General features: G+C 45.3%; 1 protein-coding gene across 5 annotated transcripts in view; it reads left to right on the forward strand.

Annotated features, from left to right (window-relative positions):
* The window catches only part of LOC110504796 (diacylglycerol kinase eta), a 112,380-nt gene that overhangs the window by 55,939 nt on the left and 34,975 nt on the right, over nt 1-21,466 (forward strand). For all 5 annotated transcript variants that reach the window (XM_036975215.1, XM_036975213.1, XM_036975216.1 and 2 more), the window contains 7 exons: nt 7,160-7,266; nt 7,612-7,737; nt 7,831-7,933; nt 11,357-11,519; nt 11,813-11,921; nt 15,966-16,187; nt 16,427-16,518. In XM_036975215.1, the coding sequence (XP_036831110.1) occupies nt 7,160-7,266; nt 7,612-7,737; nt 7,831-7,933; nt 11,357-11,519; nt 11,813-11,921; nt 15,966-16,187; nt 16,427-16,518 (922 nt within the window). The remainder of the gene's footprint in view (nt 1-7,159; nt 7,267-7,611; nt 7,738-7,830; nt 7,934-11,356; nt 11,520-11,812; nt 11,922-15,965; nt 16,188-16,426; nt 16,519-21,466) is intronic.

Genomic DNA, 21,466 nt, shown 5'->3' on the forward strand with positions numbered 1-21,466 from the left:
TAGTTTTAATATAGTGTTGATTTAACATTGGAACAAATCATATACCGTCTGTCATTTTTTATTTTACTAGGCAAGCCAGTAAAGAATACATTTTTATTTACAATGACGGCCTACCCCAACCAAACGATGCTGTGACAATTGTGCGCCACCCTATGGGACTCCCAATCACGGCCGGATGTGATACAGCCTGGATTTGAACAAGGGGCTGTAGTGACACCTCTTGCACTGAGCTGCAGTGCCTTAGACCGCTGCTCCACTCGGGAGCCCTTGTTACTGTTAGGGGAAAAACATAGTTGTAATATTGAGAGGCAGTGTGTGTGTGTGTGTGTGTGAGAGAGGGGTGAGAGAGGCAGAGAGAGCTAGACAGAGAGCGAGAGAGAGGGGTGGGAGAGAGGCAGAGAGATGGAGAGGAGAGAGAGCAAGAGAGAGAGGCAGAGAGAGCTAGACAGAGAGCGAGAGAGAGGGGTGGGAGAGAGGCAGAGAGATGGAGAGGAGAGAGAGCAAGAGAGAGCGGCAGAGAGAGCTAGACAGAGAGCGAGAGAGAGGGGTGGGAGAGAGACAGAGCGATGGAGAGGAGAAAACAAGAGAGAGACCCCCCATTGTTCCAGTCTCCTCTGCAACCTGACTGTCTGAACCAGGACGGGCCAACCCTCCTTCTTCCGCACACTTTCGCTCCAGCACTGCTTTAACAGACATCTGAATCTGCTATTTTAATCAGCTGCTCATCAGGACCTTGATTAGCTAGTGAGAGTAGTGTTGAAACCAAAGCCTATACACCCAGTAGCTCTCCAGATCAGAAGAAGGGAAGAATAGGAAATTAGCTTTGAATCTACACAATGTGTAGAATAGTATGACAAATTGCAGGAAGTTTTCCACTACAAAAAAAAACACATTGGTTTCCCAAATCCGGTCTTGGGTCTAGGGCAGGGGTATTCAAATCCGATCCTGGAAGTCTGGTCTGGAGTACTGCTGTTTTATCGGATCATTAATTGTACCGACTTGGTGTCCCAGGTCTAAATCAGTCCTTCATTAGAGTGGAAGAATGAAAATCAGAAGTTAAACTGGCTTCAAGATCCAGATATTGAATTAGCTTCATCTAGGGTATCGATCATTAGCTCCTTCTAATTAATTCTGATTACATTGTTGTGGCTTCAATAAAGAATGACTGGATAGATACATAGGTTGCAGTACTCATGTGGCTCTGGTTCTGAGTAGTATCAAGCTTTTGTAATGAACATTACTTTGGCTCTTTTAGTCTCCTTTTTGGGACATTGGACCATGTGCCAATCTGTCTTTAAATTGATAATTTTTATTTTACCTTCATTTAACTAGGCAAATCAGTTATGAAGAAATTCTTGTTTTCAATGACGGCCTAGGAACAGTGGGTTAACTGCCTTGTTCAGGGGCAGAACGACAGATTTTTAACTTGTCAGCTCGGGGATTCAATCTTGCAACCTTTCGGTTACTAGTCCAACGCTCTAAAATTTGGAAGCACAGAATGATCTGTATGCTGTAGCCTTAAGAGTTCCCTTCACAATAACTAAGGGGCCTTGACCGAACCATGAAAAACAGCCCCAGACCATTATTCCTCCTCCACCAATCGTTGGCACTATGCATCGGGGCAGGTAGTGTCGTCGTGGCATCCACCAAACCCAGATTTGTCGATTGAACTGCCAGATGGCGAAGCGTGATTCATCACTCCAGAGAATGCGTTTCCACTGCTCTAGAGTCCAATGGTGGCGAGGTTTACACCACTCCAGCCAACGCTTGGCATCGCAGATGGTGTTCTTAGGCTTGTGTGCGGCTGCTTGGCCATGGAAACCCATTTCATGAAGCTCCCGACGAACAGTTCTTGTTTCCAGAGGCAGTTTGCAACTCAATAGTGAGTGCTGTAGCACTGTAGCACTGCGCTGTAGCACTCAGCGGTCAAGTTCTGTGAGCTTGTGTGGCCTACCACTTCGCGGCTGAGCCATTGTTGCTCCAAGACATTTCCACTTCACAATAACAGCACTTACAGTTGACCGGGGCAGCTCTAGCAGGGCAGACATTTAAAGAACTGACTTGTTGGAAAGGTGGCATCCTATGACGGTGCCATGTTCAAAGTCGCTGTGCTCTTCAGTAAGGCCATGCTACTGATGATGTGTGTCTATGGAGATTGAATGGCTGTGTGCTCGATGTTGGACACCTGTCAGCAATGTGTGTGGCTTAAATAGCCAAGTCCACTAATTTGAAGGGGTGTCCACATACTCTTGTATAAACATTGCATTCAGAAAGCATTCAGACCCCCTGACTTTTACCATATTTTGCTACGTTACAGCCTTATTCTAAAATGGATTAAATAGTTTTTTTCTCATCAATCTACACACGATACCCCATAATGACAAAGCATAATGTTTGCAAATCCCCCCACCCCCCCAATGGAAATATCACATTTACATAAGTATTCAGACCCTTTGGCAGTGATTACAGCCTCTAGTCTTCTTGGGAATGACGCTACAAGCTCGGCACACCTTTATTTGGGGAGTTTCTCCCATTCTTCTCTGCAGATCCTCTCAAGATCTGTCAGGTTGGATGGGGAGCGTCCCTGCACGGCTATTTTCAGGTCTCACCAGAAATGTTTGATCGGGTTCAAGTCCGCTCTCTGGCTGGGCCACTCAAGGACATTCAGAGACATTCACCGTCCCGAAGTCACTCCTGCGTTGTCTTAGCTGTGTGCTTATGGTCGTTGTTCTGTTGGACGGTGAACCCTCGCCCCAGTCTGAATTCCTGAGTATTCTGGAGCAGGTTTTTGTCAAGGATCTCTCTGTAATTTGCTCCATTCATCTTTTCCTCGATCCTGACTAGTCTCCAAATCCCTGCTACTGAAAAACATCCCCACAGCATGATGCTGCCACCACCATGCTTCACCATAGGGATGATGCTAGATTTCCTCCATACGTGACGCTTGGCATTTAGGCCGAAGAGTTCAATCTTGGTTTCATCAGACCATAGAATATTTCTTCTCAATGTTTGACAGTCCTTTTGGCAAACTCCAAGCTGGCTGTCATGTGCCTTTTCCTGAGGAGTGGCTTCTGTCTGACTACTGTACCATAAAGGCCTGATTGGTAGAGTGCTGCAGAGATGGTTGTCCTTTTTCAATGGTTCTCCCATCTTCACAGAGGAACTCTGGAGCTCTGTCAGAGTGACCATTGGGTTCTTGGTCACCTCCCTGACCAAGGCCCTTCTTCCCCGATTGCTCAGTTTGGCATGGCAGACAGATCTAGGAAGAATCTTGGTGGTTCCAAACTTCTTCCATCTAAGAATGATGGAGGCCACTGTTCTTGGGAACCTTCAATGCTGCAAAACTTTTTTGGTACCCTTCCCCAGATCTGTGCCTCAACACAATCCTGTCTCTGAGCTCTACTGACAATTCCGTCGACCTCATGGCTTGGTTTTTGCTCTGACATGCACTGTCAACTGTGTGAACCTTTATATAGACAGGTGTGTGCCTTTCCAAATCATGTCCAATCAATTGAATTTACCACAGGTGGACTCCAATCAAGTTGTAGAAACATCTCAAGGATGATTAAAGGAAATAGGATCTACCTGAGCTCAATTTTGAGTCTCATAGCAAAGGGTTTGAATACTTATGTAAGGTATTTCTATTTTTTTTTTTTTAATACATTTGCAAACATTTCTACAAACCTGTTTCCACTTTGTCATTATGGGGTATTGTGTGTGGATTGATGAGGAAATGTTTTAACATAATCCATTTTAGAATAAGGCTGTAACGCAACAAAATGTGGGGTCTCAATACTTACCGAATGCACATTCAATGAATTGAAGACAAATTATGAAACACAGAGAAACAAAAGAATGAGAAAGAGAGGCTTTAAGTGGTGAGAACAGCTAGACAGACAGTTTCACAGCAATCAGAGATGCTTCTGTTTCACTTTGATTTCCTGCTCCGGACGATCAATAGGGATTGATGAGTGCCCCACACACACCAGCTATCCTCTGGCTACAAACAGTCTGAAACCACGGAACTGATCTCTATGAAAAAAAACATCTCATATCCGTCTGCAATCGATGTTTCCCTAATGTAACTCTAAATCCTGTTAGTGAACATTTAGTCAACATTTAGTAACATTAAGAGAACACAATACTGTTTATCACTGTCTGCCAATGGCAAGGAGTGGCGCTGGCCAATTAGTCTTGATTTCCCGGTGTGTGTGTGTGTGTGTGTGTGTGTGTGTGTGTGTGTTTGCGTGTCAGTACGTGCCTGTACGTGTGCGTGTGTCCTTATCTGAGTGTTGTTTTCGACAGGGGAACTTTCCAAGTCCAGTCATTTTTCATGTTTGGTTGTTAAGTGCCTCCTCATCTATAATGAATATACATTATGGACACACTCCACCAGTGGCCAGATATCAAGTATTCCTTCTGCATTTACATTTTAGTTCAGTCTTATGCAAAGCCACTCACAATAAGTGCCTGACCGGTCGGCCGTCATATATAGACTGTACTGCATATATGCAGAGGTTACAGTGGGTTACAGTCTCTCTCTCACCTGGGGTTTTACAGCTCATTGTTTTGAGCGGCCTGAGGGCCTGTGACAGGGATCCAGACTGCATGCTCCATGCCTCTGACACTTCCATTCCCTATTATGTGAGTGGAGATACAGTGAATTCTAAAATGTGCCTTATTTGGTCGTGAGGTTACAATAGGCACTCTCTGGTACTTAAATGGATGATTTCAACACCATTGATCCATTGTGGGCTATTTTAACACCCCTCCCCCCAAAAAACTGCTTGATTAATTCATTGGTATTGTTTTCCCTGCTAAAAGGTCAAATAAAGTGTAACCCTGGTAGTGTAACAGTATCAGTGTGTTAACCTGATGGTGGTGTGTTAACCTGATGGTGGTGTGTTAACCTGATGGTAGTGTGTTAACCTGATGGTAGTGTGTTAACCTGATGGTGGTTGCAGAGTGATCAGTGTGTTAACCTGATGGTGGTTACAGAGGGATCAGTGTGTTAACCTGATGGTGGTGTGTTAACCTGATGGTGGTTGCAGAGTGATCAGTGTGGTAACCTGATGGTGGTGTGTTAACCTGATGGTGGTTGCAGAGTGATCAGTGTGGTAACCTGATGGTGGTTGCAGAGGAATCAGTGTGTTAACCTGATGGTGGTGTGTTAGCCTGATGGTGGTTGCAGAGTGATCAGTGTGGTAACCTGATGGTGGTTGCAGAGTGATCAGTGTGTTAACCTGATGGTGGTTGCAGAGGAATCAGTGTGTTAACCTGATGGTGGTGTGTTAGCCTGATGGTGGTTGCAGAGTGATCAGTGTGGTAACCTGATGGTGGTTGCGAGTGATCAGTGTGGTAACCTGATGGTGGTTGCAGAGTGATCAGTGTGTTAACCTGATGGTGGTTGTAGAGTGATCAGTGTGGTAACCTGATGGTGGTTGCAGAGGGATCAGTGTGTTAACCTGATGGTGGTTGCAGAGTGAGTGATCAGTGTGGTAACCTGATGGTGGTTGCAGAGTGATCAGTGTGTTAACCTGATGGTGGTTGCAGAGTGATCAGTGTGGTAACCTGATGGAGGTTGCAGAGTGATCAGTGTGGTAACCTGATGGTGGTTGCAGAGTGATCAGTGTGGTAACCTGATGGTGGTTGCAGAGGGATCAGTGTGTTAACCTGATGGTGGTTGCAGAGTGATCCGTGTGGTAACCTGATGGTGGTGTGTTAACTTGACGGTGGTTGCAGAGGGATCAGTGTGTTAACCTGATGGTGGTTGCAGAGTGATTAGTGTGTTAACCTGATGGTGGTTGCAGAGGGATCAGTGTGTTAACCTGATGGTGGTTGCAGAGGGATCAGTGTGTTAACCTGATGGTGGTTGCAGAGTGATTAGTGTGTTAACCTGATGGTGGTGTGTTAACCTGATGGTGGTTGCAGAGTGATCAGTGTGTTAACCTGATGGTGGTGTGTTAACCTGATGGTGGTGTGTTAACCTGATGGTGGTGTGTTAACCTGATGGTGGTTGTAGAGTGATCAGTGTGTTAACCTGATGGTGGTTGCAGAGGAATCAGTGTGTTAACCTGATGGTGGTGTGTTAGCCTGATGGTGGTTGCAGAGTGATCAGTGTGGTAACCTGATGGTGGTGTGTTAGCCTGATGGTGGTTGCAGAGTGATCAGTGTGGTAACCTGATGGTGGTGTGTTAACTTGATGGTGGTTGCAGAGGGATCAGTGTGTTAACCTGATGGTGGTTGCAGAGTGATTAGTGTGTTAACCTGATGGTGGTTGCAGAGGGATCAGTGTGTTAACCTGATGGTGGTTGCAGAGTGATCAGTGTGTTAACCTGATGGTTGTTGCAGAGTGATCAGTGTGTTAACCTGATGGTGGTTGCAGAGTGAGTGATCAGTGTGTTAACCTGATGGTGGTTGCAGAGGGATCAGTGTGTTAACCTGATGGTGGTTGCAGAGTGATTAGTGTGTTAACCTGACGGTGGTTGCAGAGGGATCAGTGTGGTAACCTGATGGAGGTTGCAGAGTGATCAGTGTGTTAACCTGATGGTGGTTGCAGAGTGATCAGTGTGTTAACCTGATGGTGGTTGCAGAGGGATTAGCTAGGGCTTTAACACCGTAATCCTCTAGTCTAGGACAGTATCGGTGTATACTGTGCATGTACATGTGCGCACACACACACACACACACACACACACACACACACACACACACACACACACACACACACACACACACACACACACACACACACACACATTTGGTTATGGTAGAAAATAGAGGTAAGTGGATTGGCTCTGGTCCTCTAGGGCTGTCTTCCCTCTGTCTGTTACACACAGGCCTTAGGCAGAATGGCAGAGAGTCTGACAGAGCAGGCTTAGGATGAAGCTCAGTCACCGGAACAGTTAGCGCTCTCGCTGCGCATTTAGACTCACTCTTCAGGCCGTGCTAGAGCTGGGGAATGATAAACAGTGTGTGTGGCTAGTAACTCACCCATCACCTAACAGCTCTCTGTTTATCAGGCTGTGTTTCATTCTGGGGTGAAACCTCTCTCACCAGCTTCGCTCACTGGAGTGTAGAGCATGATGCACCATGTTGTTGTTGTTGTTGTTGTTGTTGACTAACCAGGTGTGTTTGTTGTTGTTGTTTTGTCTTCCAGTGTGTAAATTCAAAGCTCACAAGCGGTGTGCCGTCAGGGCCACCAACAACTGCAAATGGACCACACTGGCCTCTATAGGCAAAGACATCATCGAGGATGAGGATGGGGTAACTGTGTGTGTGTGTGTGTGTGTGTGTGTGTGTGTGTGTGTGTGTGTGTGTGTGTGTGTGTGTGTGTGTGTGTGTGTGTGTGTGTGTGTGTGTGTGTGTGTGTGTGTGTGTGTGCGTGCGCAAAATATATGCACCCGGTCCTGTCAGTCGCTCTGGAGAATCTGAGTGTCTGCTAAATGACTAAAATGTCATTGTAATATATGTGTTCATGCTTGTGTATGTGTGTATCTGTGTGTGAGCAAAGGATAGAGTAAGAAGGTAGAAAATGTAATCATATATTTCTATAGTGATATACTACTGTATGTTGTACCTGACTGACTCTCTGTCATCTCTGTCCTGTAGATCGCCATGCCCCACCAGTGGCTGGAGGGAAACCTGCCTGTTAGTGCCAAGTGTGCTGTGTGTGACAAGACCTGTGGCAGCGTGCTCCGACTGCAGGACTGGCGCTGTCTCTGGTGCAAAGCCATGGTGTGTGTGTGTGTGAGCGTGTGTGTGTGTGTGTGTGTGTGTGTGTGTGTGTGTGTGTGTGTATAGTAACACTATCTCTCTGTGTTATTCTAGGTACACACAGTGTGTATGGACCTGTACCCCAGGAAATGTCCGCTGGGCCAGTGTAAAGTCTCTGTCATCCCTCCTACTGCCCTCAACAGTATCGACTCTGACGGTACACACACACACACATACACACACACACACACATACAGACATACGCACACACACACACACACGTACGCACACACACACACGTACGCACACACACACAAACACACATACGCACACACACACAAACACCCACACACACCCACACACAACTTGTTTGCTCCCACCCGTGTGTGTGTGTGCGTGTGTGTGCGTGTGTGTGCGTGTGTGTGTGTGTGTGTGTGTGTATGCTTGTGTGTGCCAGGAAATTGTGAGTGGGTGTTTTATTAACAGGTGTATAAAAGAGCTATTTCAGGCTGGAGCAAACACACACGCAAGCAAGCACACACACACACACACACACACACACACACACACACACACACACACACACACACACACACGCACACACACAAAAACACACACACACACACACAGAGTAGGGGAGAGGCTGATTGTGTCGGCTAACTAGTAGTCTGGTTCACACTAACTACACTGTTAAAATGAAGTGTTTTGTAACACCAAAAACTTGAAGGAGACAACCTTCACTTTGCTGGAGTACTGAAACACGTTATCCTGAGGTGTTCTGAAACATGACATGGTGTGATCTAACCAACCTCATCTCATAGTTTCACTTTGGAATCGACTCATTCATTTTGTGTGGTTGCAGGGTTAATACCACATGGTTACAGGGTTAATACCACATGGTTACAGGGTTAATACCACATGGTTACAGGGTTAATACCACATGGTTACAGGGTTAATACCACATGGTTACAGGGTTAATACCACATGGTTACAGGGTTAATTCCTCATGGTTACAGGGTTAATTCCACGTGGTTACAGGGTTAATAAGGCTGTTTCCATTAAGTATCATCAAGTACTCTCCCTGCTTGTGTGACGGATGTGAAACGGCTAGCTTAGTTAGCGGTGGTGCGCTAAATAGCATTTCAATCGGTGACGTCACTTGCTCTGAGACCTTGAAGAGGTGGTTCCCCTTGCTCTGCAAATGCCGCGGCTTTTGTGGAGGGATGGGTAACGATGCTTTGTGGGTGACTGTTGTTGATGTATGCAGAGGGTCCCTGGTTTGCGCCCGGGTATGGGCGAGGGGACGGTCTAAAGTTATACTGTTACACTTGCATGAAAACGGTGAACTGCGATGGTGCGGTGGTCTAAGCAGTGGTTCTCTGGCTCAGAGTCTGGTGAGTTTGAGCCCAGTGCTGTGCTATTGTATTTTATTTTTTGTTGTGAGCGCCGACGCAGGCAAATATCCACGTCCTCGGGACCCTTTCAAACGTCCCAAATCAACGGCTCTTTCTTGTGACCAGCCTGGTTATAACCAATGACATGTATAAACCCTGGATCGCTGATGCGTTGTGTTGACCATTGAGAGGCTTCAAAGCCACCAGGCAGTCATATTCGCACAAATCTTTCTAAATAAAGTGAGAAAAAATAATTCGGGGTGGATTTCAAACAACAACAACAAAAATCCACAGAAACGTATTATCAATCAATATTTATGCCGTAAACCATTTGCATCTTTTAATCATTGAATGTATGAGATATTATTCTGATGCTGCCTTGTAGATGTACATAATCCCCTTAAAAACAATAATATTCATATTGAAGAACCACTTTGGGTGTTTACAGAGTACCTCTTTTCTGTTTTAAAACACTTTCTGTGTATTACTTACATTGGGTTTTACAATCCAACACCATCCAGACACCAGATTTCAGGATAGATGCATTACTTTACATGGCTTTATTACACAATCATGGTGTTTTGAGAGGAGTTTGAGCTAGGAAAACGGTACTCCTCCCTCTACTCCCCCCACTCTCTCTCGGTTCCCTCCCTTCTTTCTCTCCATATCTCCCCATGTCTCCCTCCCTTCTCTCCCCATGTCTCCCTCCCTTCTCTCCCCATGTCTCCCTCCCTTCTCTCCCCATGTCTCCCTCCCTTCTCTCCCCATGTCTCTCCCTCTCCATCTTTTCCTCTCCTCTGTCTTCTAAATATATTTATCTCACTCTCTTCCATTCTCTCAAGCTCCCCTGTCCATCCGCCCCTCCCCCTTCGTGCCAGGATTGCCCCTCCCCCTTCGTGCCAGGATTGCCCCTTCCCCAGTACAGGCTTGAGAGAGCTCTAATCTAATTGGCAGCTGGCGGACTGTGGCACGTGCTGGAACGTTGTGACTTTCATCTCCTCCTCCCTCTTTCCCATCTCTTTCCCCCTCCACTTCCCCCTCTCCATCTCTCCCATCTCTGCTCCGCTGCTGACAAGATCAGAGAAAGAGAAGGTGAGAGAGCGAGAGAGAGAGAGAGAGACGGAAACAGAGAGATAGAGATAGAGATAGAAGAGAAAAATACAGGGGGATAGAGAGAGAAGACAAAGGCAACGAGATGTGGAGGATGGAGAGGGGGATTAAAGGGAGGAGGGATAGAGAGACAAGAGAGAGAGAGAGAGAGAGAAGAGAGAGAGAGAGATACAGAGAGAAGAGAGAGGCAACGAGATGTGGAGGATGGAGGAGAAAATAATGACAGAAAAAAGAGGGAGCGGAGAGAAGAACGAGACAATGAGAGTGTGGAGGACAGGGCCCAAGGGGAATGTCACCATCCCTACCCTTCCCTGCACACACACACACACACACTCTCTCTCTCTCTCTCTCTCTCTCTCTCTCTCTCTCTCTCTCTCTCTCTCTCTCTCTCTCTCTCTCTCTCTCCTCTCTCTCTCTCTCTCTCTCTCTCTCTCTCTCTCTCTCACATACACCCACACAAACGTAGAGCCTTCTCACACAGAGTGATGTTGACATAATGTACAAGCGTCTGAATGTGCTGTATGATGCATCCTATAAAGGCTTGTATTCTGCAGTGTGTTCCCGCTTAGAATGTGTGCTAATACTACACATGCCACATACATGTGCCCAACCTGACTCAGATTGACGATGCCTAAACACACACGTTGATGCTTTAATGATGTAGCAGTGTGTGGGCATTTTGATACATTACTTAACAGACACTCCCAGTACAGAAGCTAGCAGACAGCATAATCTCTCTCTTCTTTTCACCTGTCCATCTTCTCACACCTCTTCCCATTAGTCACTTTGACAGGAATCAGAGTCTAGATACTGGCATTGTTAACACATCTTTTCTTCGGTTCGACAGTGATGGTGATGAACGAAGTGATACATGTGCTAGAGATGAGCAGTTCTACGTTTAACCGATTCTGATGACCTGTCTATTTCTATCTACAATAGTTCCAGTTATCAGATCATTTTGAACTATAATAGGGTTGCAATTTAAAAAATAATAATTTGTACTATAATGGGCTAGTACTGTTAATAGTTGATCACAGGTCCATCCATCCATCCATTCATTAATTCCTTCACTAATCGATCCATGAATTAATTAATTAATTAATGTAATAGCTGTTATTTTGTGTTTTTGTGTTCAGGCTTCTGGAAGGCCACCTGTCCCCCGTCCTGCGCCAGTCCTCTGCTGGTCTTTGTCAATTCCAAGAGCGGAGACAACCAAGGGGTTAAATTCCTCCGACGTTTCAAGCAGCTCCTCAACCCTGCTCAGGTGTTTGACCTGGTCAACGGAGGACCACATCTAGGGTGAGCCACCTTGGTTTGCTCCTGCTAATGGAGACCATGTGACATCGCTAGCTGGTTAGCTGTGCACTAGTAGCATTCATTGTGCTTGTGAATGAACCCTTTCTGAGACCAAGAAGTAGACAGTGTCTATGGCTCAAACCAGAACATGGTATTGGTAGTGCGGTTGATTAGAAGGCTGTTTGATGGATGACTAGTGTTGAGTGCAGAGAGTCCCTGGTTGGTAACCTAATTGGGCCAGAACACAGATAGAAAGCTTTACTGCGACACTATGACCATTCCTCTGTGTGTTCCAGGCTGCGTCTCTTCCAGAAGTTCGATAACTTCCGGATCCTGGTGTGCGGAGGGGATGGGAGTGTAGGCTGGGTCCTCTCTGAGATAGACAAACTCAACCTCCACAAACAGGTGAGACACAACATACACACGTTGAGTATGTTTACAGATGTAGGATCTTAATTTGACCAGTATTGTCACAGCAAAAATAATTCTGCAGCAACAGGATTTGAACGTTTAGTCCATAATGTTGCTTGATCAGTGGTTATGGCTATTAGCTGGACAAAAGTCTATTATATGGTCTATATTAAAAGTGTAATATTAATATAATATAATCTTAATATAACCAACCGCGTGTTAGTATGAGTTTTCAGTGAATTTATGTAAATCACAAAGCTCAATTGCATTTCATGCAGTGCAGAACCTATATCTGTTAATGCACACTGATAATTCCTTATTAAAAGGATTACGGGCAGAAGGCCAAGTATTTTTTATTTTTTATTTATTTAACCAGGCAAGTCAGTTAAGAACAAATTCTGATTTTCAATGACGGCCTAGGAACAGTGGGTTAACTGTCTGTTCAGAGTATGGCATTAGTCATGTGGGTTAACTTTATTCGACCATGCTGGTCATTTATGAACATTTGAACATCTTGACCATGTTTTGTTATAATCTCCACCCGGCACAGCCAGAAGAGGACTGGCCACCCCACATAGCCTGGTTCCTCTCTAGGTTTCTTCCTAGGTTTTGGCCTTTCTAGGGAGTTTTTCCTAGCCACCGTGCTTCTTCACCTGCATTGCTTGCTGTTTGGGGTTTTAGGCTGGGTTTCTGTACAGCACTTTGAGATATCAGCTGATGTACGAAGGGCTATATAAAATAAATTTGATTTGATTTGATTTGATTTGATTTGATTTGATTTGTTAACTGCCTGTTCAGAGTATGGCATTAGTCATGTGGGTTAACTGTCTGTTCAGAGTATGGCATTAGTCATGTGGGTTAACTGCCTGTTCAGAGTATGGCATTAGTCATGTGGGTTAACTGTCTGTTCAGAGTATGGCATTAGTCATGTGGGTTAACTGTCTGTTCAGAGTATGGCATTAGTCATGTGGGTTAATTGCCTGTTCAGAGTATGGCATTAGTCATGTGGGTTAACTGTCTGTTCAGAGTATGGCATTAGTCATGTGGGTTAACTGCCTGTTCAGAGTATGGCATTAGTCATGTGGGTTAACTGTCTGTTCAGAGTATGGCATTAGTCATGTGGGTTAACTGCCTGTTCAGAGTATGGCATTAGTCATGTGGGTTAACCGTCTGTTCAGAGTATGGCATTAGTCATGTGGGTTAACTGTCTGTTCAGAGTATGGCATTAGTCATGTGGGTTAACTGTCTGTTCAGAGTATGGCATTAGTCATGTGGGTTAACTGTCTGTTCAGAGTATGGCATTAGTCATGTGGGTTAACTGCCTGTTCAGAGTATGGCATTAGTCATGTGGGTTAACTGTCTGTTCAGAGTATGACATTAGTCATGTGGGTTAACTGCCTGTTCAGAGTATGGCATTAGTCATGTGGGTTAACTGCCTGTTCAGAGTATGGCATTAGTCATGTGGGTTAACTGCCTGTTCAGAGTATGGCATTAGTCATGTGGGTTAACTGTCTGTTCAGAGTATGGCATTAGTCATGTGGGTTAACTGTCTGTTCAGAGTATGGCATTAGTCATGTGGGTTAACTGTCTGTTCAGAGTATGATATTAGTCATGTGGGTTAACTGTCTGTTCAGAGTATGATATTAGTCATGTGGGTTAACTGTCTGTTCAGAGTATGGCATTAGTCATGTGGGTTAAATGCCTGTTCAGAGTATGGCATTAGTCATGTGGGTTAACTGCCTGTTCAGAGTATGGCATTAGTCATGTGGGTTAACTGCCTGTTCAGAGTATGGCATTAGTCATGTGGGTTAACTGCCTGTTCAGAGTATGGCATTAGTCATGTGGGTTAACTGCCTGTTCAGAGTATGGCATTAGTCATGTGGGTTAACTGCCTGTTCAGAGTATGGCATTAGTCATGTGGGTTAACTGCCTGTTCAGAGTATGGCATTAGTCATGTGGGTTAACTGTGTCATTGACTTGTTTATTGTGTTATTGGCTTGTTTATTGTTTATTCCATGTGTAACTGTGTTGTTGTCTGTGTCACACTGCTTTGCTTTATCTTGGCCAGGTCACAGTTGTAAATGAGAACTTGTCCTCAACTGGCCTACCTGGTTAAATAATGGTGTTCTCAACTGGCCTACCTGGTTAAATAAAGGTGTTCTCAACTGGCCTACCTGGTTAAATAAAGGTGTTCTCAACTGGCCTACCTGGTTAAATAAAGGTGTTCTCAACTGGCCTACCTGGTTAAATAAAGGTGTTCTCAACTAGCCTACCTGGTTAAATAAAGGTGTTCTCAACTGGCCTACCTGGTTAAATAAAGGTGTTCTCAACTAGCCTACCTGGTTAAATAAAGGTGTTCTCAACTGGCCTACCTGGTTAAATAAAGGTGTTCTCAACTAGCCTACCTGGTTAAATAAAGGTGTTCTCAACTGGCCTACCTGGTTAAATAAAGGTGTTCTCAACTGGCCTACCTGGTTAAATAAAGGTGTTCTCAACTAGCCTACCTGGTTAAATAAAGGTGTTCTCAACTGGCCTACCTGGTTAAATAAAGGTGTTCTCAACTAGCCTACCTGGTTAAATAAAGGTGTTCTCAACTAGCCTACCTGGTTAAATAAAGGTGTTCTCAACTGGCCTACCTGGTTAAATAAAGGTGTTCTCAACTGGCCTACCTGGTTAAATAAAGGTGTTCTCAACTAGCCTACCTGGTTAAATAAAGGTGTTCTCAACTGGCCTACCTGGTTAAATAAAGGTGTTCTCAACTAGCCTACCTGGTTAAATAAAGGTGTTCTCAACTGGCCTACCTGGTTAAATAGAGGTGTTCTCAACTGGCCTACCTGGTTAAATAGAGGTGTTCTCAACTGGCCTACCTGGTTAAATAAAGGTGTTCTCAACTAGCCTACCTGGTTAAATAAAGGTGTTCTCAACTGGCCTACCTGGTTAAATAAAGGTGTTCTCAACTAGCCTACCTGGTTAAATAGAGGTGTTCTCAACTGGCCTACCTGGTTAAATAAATATATATACTGTATATATATTTCATAATTCAAGCTGAAGGACATTCTTCAACCTCTGTTTCCTCAGAGGCATTTTATCCCTTGTGGATATAGCGTTTAATGTTGGAGTCAAAGTAACCAACTTTAAAAATATATATTTGACCTTTATTTAACTAAATAAAGGTGAAATAAAAATGTAAACATTTTAAAAAAATTATAAAATACACAGACATTTTTTGACAATTTTATTTCACCATTATTTAACCAGGAATGCCAGTTGAGAATAAGTTCTCATTTATATATGCAACCTGGCCAAGATAAAGCAAAGCAGTGTGACAAAAACAACAACACAGAGTTACACATAAAACAAAGTACAGTCAATAACACAATAGAACAATCTATGTACTGTGTGTGCAAATGTAGAAGGCTTCTAAACACATAAATACATGTAAATACACACACACACACACACACACACGTAAATACACACACACGTAAATACACACACATAAATACATGTAAATACACACACACACACACACACACACACACACACACACACACACACACACACACACACACACACACACACACACACACACACACACACACACACACACACACACACATAAATGCACACACACACGTAAATACACACACACGTAAATACACACACATAAATACATGTAAATACACACACACACACACACACACACACACACATAAATGCACACACACACATAAATGCACACACACACGTAAATACACGCACACATGTAAATACACACACACACACACATAAATGCACACACACACGTAAACACACACCCACACACACACACACACATAAATACACAGACGCACACAAATACACACACAAATACACACACACATACATAGACACACACACGTAAATACACACACAGTTATCCCCGCCCTTCTTGCCTCACACACACAGAGCCCCCCTCCCAGCTCCCCCACACACTTACCCCCCCCCCCTCTCTCTCTCTCGCTCTCTTTCCCCGTACCCCTCTCTGACTGTCTCCAGTGCCAGCTGGGAGTTCTCCCCCTGGGTACTGGGAATGACCTGGCGCGGGTGCTGGGCTGGGGCCCGTCGTGTGATGATGACACGCAGCTGCCCCAGATCCTGGAGAAACTGGAGCGGGCCAGCACCAAAATGTTGGACCGCTGGAGCATCATGACCTACGAAATTAAGATCCTTTCCAAACACAGCGGGCCTGTCACGCCCGACGACACTGACCATGACCAGGTACACGCTCATCTGAAACATTTTTGAGGATCGTGCGACATTTTGGCAACAAAGCCCTTTTTCTACTTACCCAAAGTCAGATGGGATATCATTTGTATGTCTCTGTGTGCAGTTTGAAGGAAGTTGAAGTTAAGTGTCCACCTTGGGATTTTGGGGTGATTTATAATCTTAACAGTTTCCCTCTGACCATGCTTAGTTTTATGGTCATTATGACGTATCCCCTTCCTACGTGTCCTCAGTTCCAGATCTCAGCCTATGAAGACTCGGTAGCTGCCCATCTCACCAAGATCCTCAATGCTGACCAAAACTCTGTGGTCATCTCCTCTGCTAAGTGAGTCTCTCATCTCAACACTGCTAAATGGCTCTCTCTAGGGCATGCTGGAAGTGTTTTGTTGTTGAGAGGCCGTATGAGGGGCTCTGTCCTGACCTATTTTCTTGATTATTTCCTTGGTCTTTTCTTTCCATTTCTATTTTCTATGGTGGAGAGTTAACACACCAGCGATACCCACTGGCTTTTTTTCAAAGATAGGGAGGAAGAGGACATAGTTTTAGTTTCCTAGGGTTTGAACAGTGTGGTGTATTCTATGGCTTCACAGCCTAGCGAGGAGTAGACGCTGCCATTATGGATTCAGGTGTATTCCTGAGAATGGAGTTAAGGTCGAGGAGGTTCTGCTCGCGGTCGCCGAACAGGTAGGAGTTGAATTTATACATTCCGCATCCAGAATGAACAAAGCTGTGGTTGTGTTCATGAAAAGGGTCAATTTGGTGGGCAAGCTGATTGCTAGTGGGATATTTGTAAGGGATGTTTTGGTGTCGATTTCTCCTCTTTCGACTCATTCGACTAGAGTGTTAGTTGCGAATCTGCCTCAGTTTATTACGAATGATCAAATAAAAAAAGAATTGAGTCGGTTTGGTAAGTTTGCAAGCGGTTTACATGTACTGTCGGCAGTTTTCAGGCAGATGCCGTTAACCTTTGCGTGTAGGGGGCAGTATTTTTGTTTTTGGCTAAAAAACGTACCCATTTGAAACTGACTATTTTTCGGCCCCAGAAACTAGAATATGCATATAATTCAGATTAGGATAGAAAACACTCTAACGTTTCCAAAACTGTCAAAATATTGTCTGTGAGTAAAACAGAACTGATATTGCAGGTGAAAACCTGAGGAAAATCCAATCAGGAAGTGCCTCTTATTTTGAAACCTCTCTGTTCCTATGCATTGCCTATCCTCCATTTAAAGGGATATCAACCAGATTATTTTTTCAATGGCTTCCTTAAATTGTCAATAGTCTTTCGACATAGTTTCATAGTTCCAAAGGTCATCAAAGGTAAACAATTAATTTGATTGCTTTTCTGATTTTCGTGACCAAGTTACCTGATGCTAAGTGCACTAAATGTTTTGTCATGTGATCGATAAATTTACACAAACGCTTGGATTGCTTTCGCTATAAAGCAGAATTTCAAAATCTGAGATGACAGGTGGATTTACAAAAGGCTAAGCTGTGTTTTGCAATATTGCACTTGTGATTTCATGAATATGAATATTTTTTAGTAACAGTATTTGACTGTGGCGCTATGCTATTCAGCGTTGCTGATGACAATTATCCCGCTTAAGGAATGGGTAGCGTCAAGAAGTTAAGCATGTTGTTTTGTTCCGGAGGCAAGTGTTCAAGTTTCTGACTAACATTGAGCAACTGTTACATGTGTATTTTAAAGTGAGGCATGGGTAGTGGCTCTACACTGGGTTTGCCAACACAGATAGTCTACGTTGCTTTGAGTGTAGGTATTTGAGGCATAATAGCTTTGCGTGCCCACAAAAAGGCCATAGACAAGGTGAGGGTACCAGGGCCGGTGGGGGAAATAGAGGTCAACGTGGAGGGGTCCATGAGATGCAAGCAGCCGAGGCTGGGCCAAGTCACGTTATGGATGGTGGTGTAGATGAGGCTGGGTCTAGTCATGTTATGGATGGTGGTGTAGATGAGGCTGGGCCTAGTCATGTTATGGATGGTGGTGTAGATGAGGCTGGGTATAGTCACGTTATGGATGGTGGTGTAGATGAGGCTGGGTCTAGTCATGTTATGGATGGTGGTGTAGATGAGGCTGGGCCTAGTCATGTTATGGATGGTGGTGTAGATGAGGCTGGGTATAGTCATGTTATGGATGGTGGTGTAGATGAGGCTGGGCCTAGTCATGTTATGGATGGTGGTGTAGATGAGGCTGGGTATAGTCACGTTATGGATGGTGGTGTAGATGAGGCTGTGTCTAGTCATGTTATGGATGGTGGTGTAGATGAGGCTGTGTCTAGTCAGGTTATGGATGGTGGTGTAGATGAGGCTGGGTATAGTCATGTTATGGATGGTGGTGTAGATGAGGCTGTGTCTAGTCATGTTATGGATGGTGGTGTAGATGAGGCTGGGCCTAGTCACGTTATGGATGGTGGTGTAGATGAGGCTGTGTCTAGTCAGGTTATGGATGGTGGTGTAGATGAGGCTGGGTATAGTCACGTTATGGATGGTGGTGTAGATGAGGCTGTGTCTAGTCAGGTTATGCTAGTGGATGAAGAGAGTTTATTGGGGAAGGGTAGGCGACCAGGGGCGGTGGAGGAGGGTGTCAAGCAGAAGATGAAAAAGGGGGAGAAGAGAAGCTGGTGTGGTCAAAGTGCCTGGTGCTTGGTGGAGGCCCCGACTAGAGAGAAAAGGCAGGTGGTCAGGATCGGAGATGGAGATGAGTAGGAGGAAGGTGAGTGTGAGGAAGAGGATGATGAAGAGGCTTTCTTTTCAGACTCCTCCTCAATTGGTCCAGAGCTGACAGCCAGTCAGGCAGAGATGACACGGTGATGGAACTGTCAAGGTTCCTGAATGAGACTAAGGGAAAAAGGTTAATCTTGAAGCTTTTTTCTGTGGCCCGGGAAAGTTTGTAAGATCAGTAGAACACGCTATGAAAAATGAGGGGCATGATAACCTCTCACCCAGGAAAAGTGTTAGTTGGTCACAACCGTGCGTAAGGGTCTACCTTCAGATTCTGTTTTTTTGTTGTCTTTTCTCACACTTCTTATGGCGACTCTCCAGGTAGGCTTGCTTAAAACCTCTCTGGGATATGTGTACCGTCCCACCTGGCCAAAAGCCAGTGAAAATGCAGAGCGCCAAATTAAATGATTACTACAAAAATCAAACGTTCATGAAATCACACATGTAAGATACCAAATTAAAGCTACACTTATTGTGAATCCAGCCAACATGTCAGATTTAAAACAGGCTTTTCGCCTAGAGCAAACGATGCTATTATCTGAGGATAGCACCATAGTAAACAAAGAGAGAGCATTGAAGGGTAAGCATTGTCTACAGCTTTCTGATGGGCGGGTGACCTCTGTGGTGGGGGAGATGCAGGAGCAGACTGTGGAGTTTTATACTGAGTTGCATAGGGCAGAACTGTGTTATCCTGTGTGTGCTCAGGTTTTGTTTAAATAACTCCCTAAGCTCTCTCTTTCACAGAGGGATAAAATGGACATTCCTCCATTGTCCCATGAACTGGCAGAGCCCGTAACCCAGTGGAGATTTATAAACAATTCTGGGCAATAATTGGACTGGGATTCTTTTGCGTATTGCGTGAGTGCGTCAGGGTAGGAGAGTTGCCGATGAGTTGCCGATCTGGACTCTATAGTACACAAGAACCAGACATATTGTCCACTGAGATGCTCAATCGCGGACAACATGTTCTTAACCAGGAACATGCTGGAATTGTCGAAAGGTTCTAATGTGAACTTCAGACTGGTCTCTCTAGATCAAATGAAGGCTTTTTATAGAGTGGACCATGAGTATCTGTTTAATGTGATGTTTGGGAAAGGTTTTTGTTCTGTGTGAAGCTGTTGTATGCTGGAGCGTCATGTATGGTCAAGGTGGGAGGGGAGCTCAGTAGGCCAGTCTGGATGAGATGGGGCATTAGACAAGGATGACCTCTAGCGGGGCAGTTATATACACTAGCCATTGAGCCTTTTTTGGGGCTGCTACGCAGGAGACTGCAGGGAGTGTGCTGGAGTGGGGTTGTGAAGGGCCTAACATTTTGGGGGTGTACCTGGGCTCGAAGGGGTGGGTCAGGAAGAACTGGGAGGGGCTGTCACAAGCAGTGGTGTCATGACTGGCTCCTGTCCCAAGTGTCATATAGAGGGAGGGTGCTGATAATCAATAACATGGTCGGCGTCTTCCCTGTGGCATAAACTGGCTATCCTCAACACCTGCTCTCAGACTTGCAAAGCAAGCTAGTGGATTTTCTCTGGTCGGGCCATCACTGGCTGAGGGTGTCAGTGTTGTATATGTCCATTCACGAAGGAGGACAGGACCTGATGGAACTGGACACCAGCATGCGCGCTGCTGAGGAGAGCTGGCGGATTAGGGTTAGACCGGCGGCTGTTCCTCATGAAGCTGGAGAGGCTGAGTACAGCAGGTCTCTCTGATTTTTACTCTGCAGTGCTGAAGGCCTGGCAGCTGCTAAGGCCCACACGAGAAGGTGGTGTGGAGCCTGGGCTGTGGGTGTGGGAGGAGCCTATCTTCCACAACCCAGACATCCCTTTGAGATCGGTTCAGTCGGCCACCCTGCAGAGGCTACTGATGGCAGCGGGTTTACTAAGGCTGGGTGACCTGCGGCTGCAGGGGGAGGAGGGTGGAAAACCCTGGAAGTCCTGGCACAACAACAGGACTAACATCTCTTAGTCTGCTGGAGAGATTCCTGGGGGAGGTCCAGGAGGTACTGTCTGAACCAATAAGGGGGGTGTTTGAGGGGCCAAAGGGGGAGGGGCCACCAATGTTTCTGCCACTGTAGGTGACGGCAGAGGCTGGGGACTGGCAAGGTGGTCTGGAGGACTTGTTCGATTTTAACACTCCGACTCTGGGGGAGTTTGAGGGGGTGGGAGGTAAAGCCCTCTACAACCTCTGCATTTATAAGGTGAGGAACGTTAGAAGCCTAACAGGAGTGAAGGCAAATCAGTGGCCGGAGGTATGTGGAGCGGAGAGTATGGTGGGTTTTAGATGGAGGGGGCTCTACAGTTTCCCAGTACCAAAGAGGTCAGGGGACCTCCAGAGAGTTCTACATGGAGCCCTGGCCACTAATGGCTGGTTGGCACGGGTCGACCCGGGAGTTGGACAGGAGTGTCCTTTCTGTGTCATGAGTGAAACTGTGCATCGTGTGTTTTCTGTGTGCGCCCCGGTTAATGCCATTAATGTCTCTGTTGGAATGTCTGTGTGAAAGCTTGGTGGTGGAGTTTACTGTCAGGATGTTTATCATGGGG

Source organism: Oncorhynchus mykiss, chromosome 3 (assembly GCF_013265735.2).
Source record: "Oncorhynchus mykiss isolate Arlee chromosome 3, USDA_OmykA_1.1, whole genome shotgun sequence".
NCBI lineage: Eukaryota > Metazoa > Chordata > Actinopteri > Salmoniformes > Salmonidae > Oncorhynchus > Oncorhynchus mykiss.